This window comes from Astatotilapia calliptera, chromosome 16, assembly GCF_900246225.1.
Source record: "Astatotilapia calliptera chromosome 16, fAstCal1.2, whole genome shotgun sequence".
NCBI lineage: Eukaryota > Metazoa > Chordata > Actinopteri > Cichliformes > Cichlidae > Astatotilapia > Astatotilapia calliptera.
The window spans coordinates 35,315,282-35,327,334 of record NC_039317.1 but is presented as its reverse complement, the minus strand read 5'-3'; the positions used below and the strand labels follow the sequence as shown (position 1 = coordinate 35,327,334).

The window sequence follows — 12,053 nt, the reverse complement described above, 5'->3', positions numbered from 1 at the left end:
AAGCTGTATAAAAGTTAACAATGTGGGACCTGGAAAAGGGGGCTCTTACGTTTGCAAAAATATCAGCTCAGCCGGAGATGCTGAGCGCAGCACAGTGACGAAAGGTTGGCATCTGCATGCTTTTGGTCCTTCTGCTCGCTAAGGCTTCTTTACACCACTCATTCACACTGCTCTTCACCCACACAGCCAGCAGAGGCACACTTCTTCACAGGGTGACAACACTTCTTCAACGAGGTCATAACCACTTTGTGCTCACACCACTTAGTGTTTGAAAAAAAGCCCAGCGGTGCTGCACACTAAGAGACCAAACAGGAGCATGCACAAACGTCAGTTAAACGAAACAAAAAAGGGATGGATGCACGAGCCACCACTGGTTCTAACAGTCTCCCGGGAATCTTTAGGAATGTTTTTAATTTGTGAACATCTGTGTCTTTACAGTAACTACAGAGGAGAAGGTGACTCAGGTCCAGGAGGAGATAAAAGGTAAATATGGCTTTTATCGTGATGTCTCCATCCTTGGTCTTAGTTGTTTATGTTCTTTGTCTACAGGTTGTGTTGGTAAGAAGTTCAAGGGCACTTTTACGAGTTTACTTTGATAACTGAACCAAGTTCAGAGTGGACTCGGGACTTTTATTATCTGACTCTGATGATGTAGAATTTGTTTTGATTGAGGAAAAAGTCTTTGAATCCTTAGTCAAACATGTAAAACACTGCTCCTGTACTGAAGCTGCAGTTTTCCTGTTTTCAGCAGACTGTACTGTGGTTGGAGTGTGAGGCTGATTTAACCTGTGATTATTCCACTCAGTCTTCTCTAGCTCAGCCGTCACAGTGGAAGAGGAAACCCAGGAGTCATACTTCACTGGCATAAAGTTAGCAGACAAAACCAAAACACTTGAACTTGAACCAGAGTCTAAACGCTTCTCCAGCACTTTGGAAAAGAAAAAGGAAAAACCAGTTTTCCTCAGTGAACTTTCTCCGGCAGCTGTGACTGTCGGAGAAACGGCTACGTTTACCGTCAGAGTGTCCGGCTTCCCTAAGCCCACCGTCCAGTGGTTTCACAACGGGCACACTATAACCAGTTCATCCGTGTATACATTTATTCACGAACACGATGAGTACAGCTTGGTGATTAACACAGTTCACAGGGAATGTGAAGGAGAGTACTCCTGCACGGTCAGCAACAGATTTGGCCAGTCAACCTGCACTTCCTACCTGCACGTTCAGGTGAAGGAGCCAGAAAAGCAGGAAAGAGCCGAGGAGAGAACATTTGCAGTGACTGGTAAGCGCCCAGAATTCACTAAAACTATAGAATCTCTTCAGCGGCAGGAGGGGGCTCAGGGTGTCTTCAGTTACACTGTGACTGGAGATCCTCTCCCTGAGGTCCAGTGGCTTAAAGGCACTTCCCACATCCAGCCTAGTGGGTTCTGTATCATTGTGAACAACCCGGATGGATTCGGGTTTATTAACATTAAGAGTGTAAAACAGGAGCACAGCGGCATTTACACCTGTAAGGCCTCAAACCAGTACGGGGAAGCCTCCTGTACTGCAGAGCTGCTGGTGTTCAGGGAGAAAGCTCAGGAAGAGGACACGTTAGTACAGAAAACACAAGGTTTGACGATATCGATGGCAGAACAAACCACAGAACTCAGATTTCACCAGGAAAGATCCCGGTCTGAACACATGATCTATACCATTAGTACTGGAGACCGACAGATTATTCCCAGTGAAGAGGTGGAAACGCTCAGAGAGCTCAGCATCTCTTCTGCCACCCTTCATCGTGAGCAACTTACCCACCAGGCAGCGGTGCTGCAGTCCCATGAAATAGAGGAGAGGGTTTCATTAGCCCCCAGCCATCCACCTCAGGTCTCAGCTGTCCCTGTTAAACAGCATCACGTGGCTGCTTTCTTATCCTCAGTCCAGGAGAGACAAAAGATCACAGCGCAGCACTCTGAACGGATTCTCAGCCCCGAGGTGGTTGAGCTGGAGTCAGCCAAAGAGCAACCGCCCAAGCTCGTGTCAGCTACGTCTGAGGAGGTCCTTCCCCTCAGCACGGTGAGAGCTGAGGCACTGATAGGTCAGAGTCCAGAACACGTAAAGACCTCCAGCGAGCCGAGGCAACTTGTTACTAGTCACCAGGTCGAGCTCGCTGTACCTATCGCTGATGAAATCTCAGAAGACATGCACAGACAAGAGGAGGAGAGGAGCTTCAGAGTCACAGAGGGGGTAAAGATTTTATACTCGGCTCAGTATGCAGGACAGCTTCAACTTACAGAAGGACACACTGAGCATCTTCCAGCTTTAGATGCAGACATTAAAGGTTCAGCTGGCAAAGAGCAGCCGAAACCAGTGGTAGCACCAGTGAGTGAAGCCAGAGTGGCTTTATCCAAAGAGCAAAAGCTTGAAACACAAAGACCAGAGCAGGAGAGCATTACCCCGTGCAAAGACATGGTTTATAATTCAGCCGTACAGACCGAAGAGAAATATGAGCTCTGTGCTGATCAAACAGGACAAGTGCCACATGGGGCATTTTCTGTAAGTGTGCAGCCACAGCAGGAGGGAGAACAGCTTCTGAATCTGCAGGTTATCAGTGATCAGGAGGTTTTACTGTGTGAGGGAAGGTTGAGCAGTGAAAAACCTCCAACAGAACAAGCAGAAGCGAGCAAAAGTCCGACTTTGCTGCATTCAGTGACTCAAGAAGAACAGAGGACTGTAGTTTGTGAGGCAGCTTCAGAATTCGAAACAAAGATGAACGCCACCTCCGTCCAGCCAAAGCAAGAGTTGGTGCAACCAAAACGCCTTCAGTCGGTCCATTCTCTAACAGTTTTACCAAAAGAAGGCATACTCGCTGTCACCAAACCTGACCAGCAGGTGGCAGCACAGAAGCTGGAAAAGGCTAGATGGCATGCAGCTACCTCAGAAGAGAGAATGGAGGTCACTGCGGATTACCACAAAGATCTTGACATGTCTGTGATCAGCGCTCAACCACAGCCGCGTACTGAGTCCAGGCCTCTACGCAGCCTTGCTGTGTCCTCCCAGCCCATGCAGCTCCCAAAAGAGACTCCTTTTGTTACGAGCGTCACGCAACAGCGAGCATTAGTCCAGGAAGAGGATTACTGGAATATCATGCAGTCTTTGATCATCACAAACAATCAAAGTCTGGAAGAGGGTCACACTACTAGCTTCAAAACTGATGAAAAATTTAAGCCTGAGATTAAAATTGAGGCCAAGATACCAAAAAAAACAGTTTTCATAGAGGAAAAAGCAATGGCCACCGAAAGCTGCACTATCTTAGAGGCGGCTGAGGGGGACTTTGCAGTCCAGATCCAGGAAGGTCAGTCGGTCCGACAGTCAGTGTTTCTAGAAGAAAAACAAGTCATCGTAGGAGAGCGGTCGAGTGAGATTGGTAAATTCGAGGGCTCCGCGGTCAGTGTTAAGACACAGCCTAAAGGGTTTCTTTTTGTCCCAGAGGCTCAGGATGCTCTGACTTTACCTAAGGAACTGAATTTCATCATTTATGCCCCCAAACCATCTAGTTTGAATGTACGACATCAGCTCAGAGACGCTCTTCACTCAGCTGTGGCCAGTAATTCACCAGTTTTACTGGCTGATGTTGTTGGAAGACTAGAGGCAGCGGAGGTCCATGAGGTCAAGGTTCAGAGAGAGCCCAGGCAGGCTGCATGTTCCTATCTTATCACATCTCCAGGTTCCCCCCTGGAGATCACGCTGACTTTTAAAGGTGATTACCCTCAGACAGCTGACCTTAGGCATGAACTCCAGGTAGCTTTGCATGCTATGGTTTCCCAAGAACAGCCGAGTCTTACATCAGAGCAGCCGGGCACCATGCACACTGATAAGCCTCAAAAAGTGCAGGTCAGCTCAGTGTCCTCCAAGGAGGTGTTGTCTTCTGTGGTGGACTCTGTGGTGGTGGCAGAGAGCGCAGGCAGTTTACTTCCTGCTGTATCTCAGTCTGCAGCTCTGACGACAGAAGCCAGGGCTTCCTTTCAAAGTGCGACACTTCAGAGCCAAACCGAGGTCCACGAGTCCAAGAGCAGCAGGACGGTTAGATCAGAGAAGGACGGCACAGTATGCCAGGCTGAACAGCATGTGGACATTTTTGTCCACAGAGAAACCAGAGAGGAATATCTTTCAGAGGCAATCATGATCAGTGAGTCCTCGGACAGTATCACTGATTATCCCGTCATCGTAGATGTTCTGGAGGATGTCTGTGCTGAGGAAAATGGCAAGGCTGTGCTTACTGCCAGTGTTAAATACGTCACCAAAGTTAGCTGGTTTTTCAATGGGAAGCTGGTGAAATCTGGCAAAGAGTTCAAGTGTTTTAAAGACCGTGACACATACACACTAGTTATTGACAACGTTGTCAAAGACCACCATCAAGGAGAGTATGTCTGTGAGGCTGAGAATGAAGTCGGCAAGACGACGACATCTTCGAGGCTGACTGTGGTGCCACGAGGTTTGATGATGGGAAATTCTTTGATATCATCATCATCCACTAACTTCACGCTAGGGCTGCTCAATTAATCAAATTTTAATCTCGATTACGATCTGGGCTTTCAACGATCATTAAAAATGACTGAGCTGATTATTAGCCCCTCCCTCGTGCTTTACTCTCGCGCTGCTCCGTGTGGCAAATCGAGCGCACCTCTCTGCATTTCGAACACTAGTCACAACAATAAGAGGACCCGAGGGAAGCTCGGAAAGCTAAGCAGAAGTTATATGGAGAGGAGAGTGACTGCCGTTGGTTGAAAAGAGGTAAAAAAAACTTCAGTGGTGTGGAAACATTATGGGTTCAGTCAGACGTGGATCAAGTAGACACAGTGTGTAAACTTTGCTACGGTGTCGTAGCTGCACCAGAGCAACACTGCAAAGTTCACTAAACATAGATGTTTACATTTTTCATTTGTTTCTTATATTGCAAACATTTGCACTGTTATCAGTATTTGCACTATTTATTATTATTTTTCAAAGTCATTATTCAACACATTGTAATTGTAATTGTTAACCCTTTAAAGCCAGTCAGAGCAGCACGCTCCGTTTTGCGTAACTATTTTTAAATCCCTGTAGAACCGGAACCGTGTAAGCTAGCACAATAATTTGTTTTGCATAGGAAACCGGAGGAGTTGTACTTACATCTTATGCCATCAGCTTGTCCTCGGCCACGGTTTCCTTCCACATAAAGTTTTGCAAAAATTGCATAAAAAGCGCTTGCAGGAACAAAAACATAATATTCCAGAAACACACTTTGCAGATCCGATCAGCTGTTCCTAACACTTCCCACATTGAACAAGACGTCAACGCGAACCATCGCATGTACGTCATTTCCTGCCCGAAACAGGAAGTGACGTCATTTTCACGGAAAATGTATTTTTTTTACTTGTAGGCCTTAAAAGCCTATACTGGTGTTTTTATAGGTCATGTTTGACTTTTCTGAATAGTTGCTGGGATGCTTAGAACTCGAATTGCACTGCTGGAAATAGTTTATTTTGATGCACCTGCTGTTTTCTTTGCAAATTTGCATCATAGGATTGTTTTTTTTGCTTTTCCTGCAGTATATAAAAACTGCTGTATCTCCAAAATAAAACTATGAAGACACTCAAGATAAATTTCCTGTGGTGGGAAACTATTTTTTGCAACTTTTTTGTATTTAAAGTTTTGAGGGATAAACCTCTTAAATTGTCAATTTTTTTGGAGTTTATTGCACTTTTTTGCAATTTATGTCGTTACTATGGACTTAATGCATACATATTATTAAAATATGGGCTATAACAGTTGTATAGCAACTTGAAATGCTCCCAATGGCACTACAGCATGTAAAAAAAAATAATAATATAAGCTCTGGCGGACTTGGTTCTATGGTAGGTCTTAAAGGGTTAAATAAATATCGTCAAATAATCGAGATCTCAGTTTCAGTGAAAATAATCGTGATTATCATTTTTGCCATAATCGAGCAGCCCTACTTCACGCTGTGGTGAACGTCTGCTGTCTGCAAACCTCAACCAAAACTCAAAGCTTAGGAAATGAGCACAAAGGCAGAACTGAAAATGGCTTACAGCAGGGGTCCCAAAGTCACGGCCTGTAAAACTGACGAACATGTGCACTTATGTCTGCATTTTTACTTTGTTAAATACGAACACAATGATAGCAGAAGTGCTGCCACGTGTGTGGGCAGACAGACCAGTGACGCCTCATTGAACTACGAAATAAACACAATTAGTGAGGAAAAAACGTCTCGTTATAAAATATTTGAAATTTGAAAAACAAACATTTTCAGAAGTATTTGTGGGAGTTTGCTTGTTTGCTTTTCTTGTTCCACTTCAACACTAAGGTGGCCGTCCAATGAGAGGACGCTGCCAGCCCACAGCTCATTTACCTTCGAGACACCTGGCGTGCAGTTTTTTTCAAAAGAAAAGCATTTGGACTTTGAGGCTTTCGGCAGACAGCAGTGACATGATCACATCCCACTCCATCTACTCCTCTACAACCTTCACAGCCAAGCAGTCTCCTTTGACCACATGCCTTTAATCATTCATGTTTGCATGCCTTCTCTCCTTTTGTCGTCACAGACTTCCTGTTCATCACTTCAGCCTGTTCATTTTTTCTCCTCCACTTTCATCCCACCATAACTTTGTGTGTCGCTTTCCGTCCCAGGTTCACTTCATCACCGTCTCCAGTACAAACACTAATTTTTGTGTCATTTCAGCACCTGCTGTATATTCACATGTTCTTGTTGCCTTTTTCTCTCTTTTGCAAACACAGTGAAGCCTGTGTTCAGGAACAGAATCGTCCCAGTGGAGATAAACATCGGCAGCTCTGCCAAGTTTGAATGTGAAACTGAGGACGCTCCAAACGTGAGCTTCAAGTGGTTCAAAGATGGACACCCCATCAAAGAGGGTGAAAAGTGCAGGATTATCAGTCGCTTCAGCGCTTCCTCCCTGGAGCTTCTGAGGACAACCAAGGATGACAGTGGCGAATACACCTGCAAGGCGTCCAATCAGCACGGCAGTGATGAATGCTCCGCCTCCCTCGGTGTCACAGGTAAGAGCAGTGCATTTTTCCTTCTTCTTGGCTGGTTGAGTTTGGAACTCATGTTGTTTTCATTCCCCTCCGAGGGGATGAATGGCGCGTTTTCGTCTTTGTGCTGGCGTTTTGTTTGTGCAATTGTTTCTTGCCCTGTTGGTTTGATTTCGGTTAAGGTAAAACTTATTAACACTGATTTGTTTCTCTTCTTCTTAATCCCTGTAGAACAATTTCCTCCTGTCTTTATAAGTAAGCCTGACCCTCAGACTGTGTATGTTGGAAAGAGGGCTGTAATGCAGTGTGTAATAGCAGGAACTGCTCCTCTGAATGTTGTCTGGCTTAAAGACAACCAGGCCTTACCCAAAGTGCCCGCACACTACCAGAGCTCTTGTGAAAAGAATAAGCACACTCTTGAGATACCCAGTGTTGAGGCAGCTGACAGCGGGCTTTATGTGTGCAAGGTATCTAACAAAGCTGGGACAGCTGAGTGCCACACGGAGCTGTGTGTTATCGATAAACCCAACTTTGTAAGGCCCCTGGCTTCAGTCGCCGCTGTGGTCGGAGCTGCTCTGCACCTTGAGTGTCAGGTGGATGAGGACACTGGAGTAACTGTCAGCTGGACCAGAGATGGCAGAAAAGTCCACCAGTCTCCCGACTATAAACTGTTGTTTGAGGATAAGACAGTTACTCTTGATATCCTAAAGACCACACTGAAAGATTGTGGAAATTATGTGTGTACAGTGGCAAACGAAGCCGGCAGTGCGTCTTGCTCCACCACGGTGAAGGTACAAGGTAAGAGCTATCTAGTTAAGTTTCAGGGAAACTGCAGCATTTGTAACTTTTGCAAATCTGCAGTCCTGGAAGTTAACACAGTTCAATTCTCTGGTGTCCATTTTAGATGATAGACAGCGACTTAAATCTCTCCTCTTTCATTGCGTGGTTGCTGTTTTTAAATGCAGTCTTTGACTTCACAATAGCTTTTTGTTAACCACACACCTCTGCAGAGCCACCCGTCTTTGTAAAGCGGCTGGAAGCCACAACAATTTGGAAGCAGGGCAGCACCGCTCGCCTGCAGTGCACCGTCAAAGGATCTCCCGAACTCCACAGCACCTGGTTCTTGAATAACAGTGAGCTGTCCACTGGTGGCAGACACGCTGTCGGTCTGAAGGACGGTGTCGCCACTCTCGAGATACACGATGTCCTGTTGACTGACAGTGGAAACTACACCTGTGAGGTTCTCAACGAGTGCGGGTGTGAAAGCTGCAGCATTAAAGTAACAGTGAAAGGTGTGTCGAGTTTTTGGCAACAAAAGGCCCAAGTCTGTGCAAAAACACATATAACCGAACTGTATGTTCCCTTTAGAACCTCCGTCATTCAGAAAGGAGTTACTGTCCACCGAGGCAGTCAGAGGGTCGGTAGCTGTGCTGGAGTGTGAGATTGCAGGCTCTGCACCGCTCGAAGTGTCTTGGAAAAAGAATAAGAAACGCCTGTCCTCAGATAAGAAGTACAGCATAGTGTCACAGGGATCGCTGGCCTCTCTGGAGATCCAGTCCTTTGAGAGCGCTGATACTGGTGAATACGAATGTGTCGTATCCAACGAGGTTGGGTCAGCAACCTCAAAGTCAGTACTTAAACAAAAAGGTTAGTGGTGTAAAAAAGGACTTTCATTACAGCGTCCCACAGTCTGGCAGGTGTTGACATTATGATACCAATCGTGTTGTTTCAGAGCCACCTGTGTTCTCAAAGAGGATTGAGAGCGCTACAGCAGTTTTGGGAAATACAGTGAAATTACAGGGAACCCTGAAAGGTTCAGTTCCCATCACCATTAAATGGATGAAAGACTCTGAGCTCCTCAGAGATGATGATCCCAACATCAAAATGTCCTTTGTGAACAACATCGCTAGTGTTTCCTTCTCATCTGTTGAGCTGAAGCATGGTGGGAAGTATACTTGTCTCGCTGAAAATGAGGCAGGACAGCAAAAATGTGAAGCTATCTTAACTATTCAAGGTTAGAAAACATTCCCATTACAAATGTCTTCAGAGTTCAGATCTAACTGTTTGTTAAGTGTAAAATTCAATGTGTTTTAGAACCTGCTCGGATTTTAGAGAAAGCAGCCTCCATCAGCGTGACTGCAGGCGACTCTGCCACGCTGGAGTGCACCGTCTCTGGAAGCCCTGAACTCAAAGTGAAATGGTTCAAAGACGGCAAGGAGATGATCGGTGGTCGTAAATATAAAATAGCAGTTAAGGAGAACACTGCCATTTTAAAGATTCTCGCAGCAGATAAAGGTGACACTTCCGAGTACAAGATGGAAGTGTCCAATAAAGTTGGAAAAGACGAGTGCACGTGCTCGGTTACAGTTATAGGTCGGTTTTAGTCAATAAAACATCATTAATATCAATTTGTCCGATCAGCACAAGTGGAGCTTGTAATATGTTTGATATACTTCCCTACACAGATCGTGCAGTTCCCCCGTCCTTCACCAAAACTCTAAAGAAAGTGAATGGGAGCATTGGCAGTAATATCACGTTGGATTGCAGGCTTGCTGGATCTCAGCCGATGGCTCTGTCTTGGTACAAAGACAATAAAGAAATCCACAGCGATGCAAAATATAAGCTTGATTTCAGTGAGAGTACAGCCTCTGTGACAATAACTGGCCTGGATCAGAGCGATGGTGGAGTTTATACATGCAAAGCTTCTAATGATGCTGGAGAAAAAGAAACCAGTGGTACTCTTTCCATCAAAGGTCAGAGAAGCTGCATTACCTCAAGTTAAGCAGTAGCCATTAGAGATCAGCACAGGCTTAGTGACAGGGTGTGAACTGATCTGCTGTATTTCTTCCCAAATGCCTCCAGAACCTCCAGCCTTTACCTCGAAACCTGAATCTCTTGATGCATCCCCGGGATCACACGTTGTCTTAAAGTCTGACTTTACGGGATCGGCTCCACTTACCGTTAAATGGTTCAGAGAGGAGAAAGAGATTTTCACTGGAGGAAAGTATTTCATAAAGAAAGACTCCTCTTCCAGCTCCCTGGAACTTCATTCTGTGAAACCCAGTGACTCTGCCAAATACACATGCCAAGTATCCAACGACACTGGGAAGGTTGACTGTACTGCAGCGCTCTTCATAAAAGGTGCAGAAAAGCTGCTGGTTTCGTTCTTTCTTTAAAAAGTGTTAAAAAGCTGTTTTCCTTTAATTAACCTCTTTATCGCATCTATAATTGTTACTCTTGATTTACAGAAGCCCCAACATTTACGATGAAGCTTGAACCTTCAAAGCTGCTGAAAACAGGACAACCTCTGGAGTTGTCCTGCAAAGTGCAGGGCACTCCTGTTATTACTGTCACATGGTTTAAAAATGGCTCAGAAATGGTTTCAGACCGCAGACACAACATGACCTTCGACGGCTCGTTGGCCACTCTGGAGGTTGAGAGTTGCTCTGTAGAGGATAGTGCAGATTATGTCTGTGTGGCATCCAGCGAGGCCGGCAGGGAGCAGTGCAGCAGCTCAGTAACAGTGAAAGGTTGGTTCACTCTTCACCGGTCAAAGACTCCGTTTCCAACACCAAGATTAAACCTGGTTCAAGACGCAGGTCTTCATCTAGGTTTAGTTTGTGAAACTTGCTAATTGATTTTACTCTTGTTGCTGTCCTCAAACTTTACATTTGTTTCCATCTAAAGTCTGGTCCACATGGGTTTCTCACATGTTCGGTGCTGCATGCATTATATGGACGTCAGTGCAGGGTTTAGTTACTCTCCATCAAAGCAGAGACTCCCAGAAACAGTATATTTGTAAGAAGCTAGGAGGGGTTTCTGGCCTGACTGTTGGTGTAACTGGTTGTCAGCCATGTTATTAACAGCTGACCTTTTCGTACAGATGTTTAATGGACAGACTGCATTAACTGACAGTGTGAACTTGTGTTTTGAATATGCCGTGCCATTCTAACCCTATAAATCAAAAATAAAGAGCCAAGCAGGTTATTCAAATGCTCTGAAATGTCCATGTTTTATGAGGGTGCGTTGGCCCTTTGCCTCAGCAGATGGTCTAAAGAAATAAACCCATGACACATTACCTGTAACCCAAGGATTACCAGTCATTTAAAAACCACTGTCTGCTACAGGTTCACTGTTACTCAGAAAACCTAGAAACTAGAGTTTAAAGGCTAAATGAACTCTGTGGACCAGACTTCCCACATCAGACTAGAATTATTTCTTCATGCCTGTAAATGTAATTTTATTCTCTGTTTTGTAGAGCCTCCATTGTTTGTGAGGCCTTTTGAATCAGCTGAGCTTGTTACGGAGTCTGAGATTATCTTGGAAGCAATCGTTTCAGGTTCCCCTCCATTTGAAATAAGCTGCTTCCTCAACGATAAGCTGATCAGAAATGACAAAAGACATAAAATCAGCGTGGAAAATGATACAATCACTCTTCAGATCTCACACTGTGAGGCCGGAGACGAAGGAACGTACAAGTGCACTGTTTCAAACGATGTTGGGGAGACATCTTGCTCTTGCCAGATTTCTCTAAAAGGTTTGTGGCGGGAGAGTTTGCCTCGCTGCATGCGTCCACTTTCATTGCAAAGGTTTAGGATTTCAGTTTCATTTAGACTGCCTGTGAATGATGACAACATATGTGTTTTCTCACTAGAACCACCATCATTTGTTCAAAGACTAAAGGATATGTCCTGTATTGTGGGCTCTGAAATCTCCATGAAGTGTATGTTGTCTGGGTCACTTCCCATGACTTTGTCCTGGATCAAGGACGATCGTGAGCTTACGGAAGACGAGCATTTTAAGATGTCCTGTGAAACCAAAAGTGCCATGTTGAATTTGAAAAATGCTCAGTTGTCACATGGCGGGAAATATGTCTGTCAGGCGCAGAATAAAGCCGGGACCCAGAGATGTGCCGCGGTGCTCATAGTGACAGGTTTGTACGATGTTCGTGGGTCTCAATCGTCCGCTTTTGCCTTTGTGTCGAGCTCGCCGCTTCATCTGTCGCATGCAGCGCAGTGATCAAA

At 45.2% G+C, this 12,053-nt stretch overlaps 1 protein-coding gene across 6 annotated transcripts in view; it reads left to right on the top strand.

Moving 5' to 3' along the window:
• Nucleotides 1–12,053, top strand: part of LOC113007498 (titin-like) — a 175,484-nt gene that overhangs the window by 27,684 nt on the left and 135,747 nt on the right. For 5 of the 6 annotated variants that reach the window (XM_026144123.1, XM_026144122.1, XM_026144121.1 and 2 more), the window contains exons 39-49: nt 439–483; nt 6,775–7,053; nt 7,261–7,827; nt 8,040–8,321; nt 8,398–8,676; nt 8,762–9,043; nt 9,124–9,402; nt 9,495–9,782; nt 9,892–10,170; nt 10,278–10,559; nt 11,288–11,962. In XM_026144123.1, coding sequence (XP_025999908.1) covers nt 439–483; nt 6,775–7,053; nt 7,261–7,827; nt 8,040–8,321; nt 8,398–8,676; nt 8,762–9,043; nt 9,124–9,402; nt 9,495–9,782; nt 9,892–10,170; nt 10,278–10,559; nt 11,288–11,962 — 3,537 coding nt within the window. The remainder of the gene's footprint in view (nt 1–438; nt 484–6,774; nt 7,054–7,260; nt 7,828–8,039; nt 8,322–8,397; nt 8,677–8,761; nt 9,044–9,123; nt 9,403–9,494; nt 9,783–9,891; nt 10,171–10,277; nt 10,560–11,287; nt 11,963–12,053) is intronic. The other variant, XM_026144120.1, reaches the window with a different exon arrangement.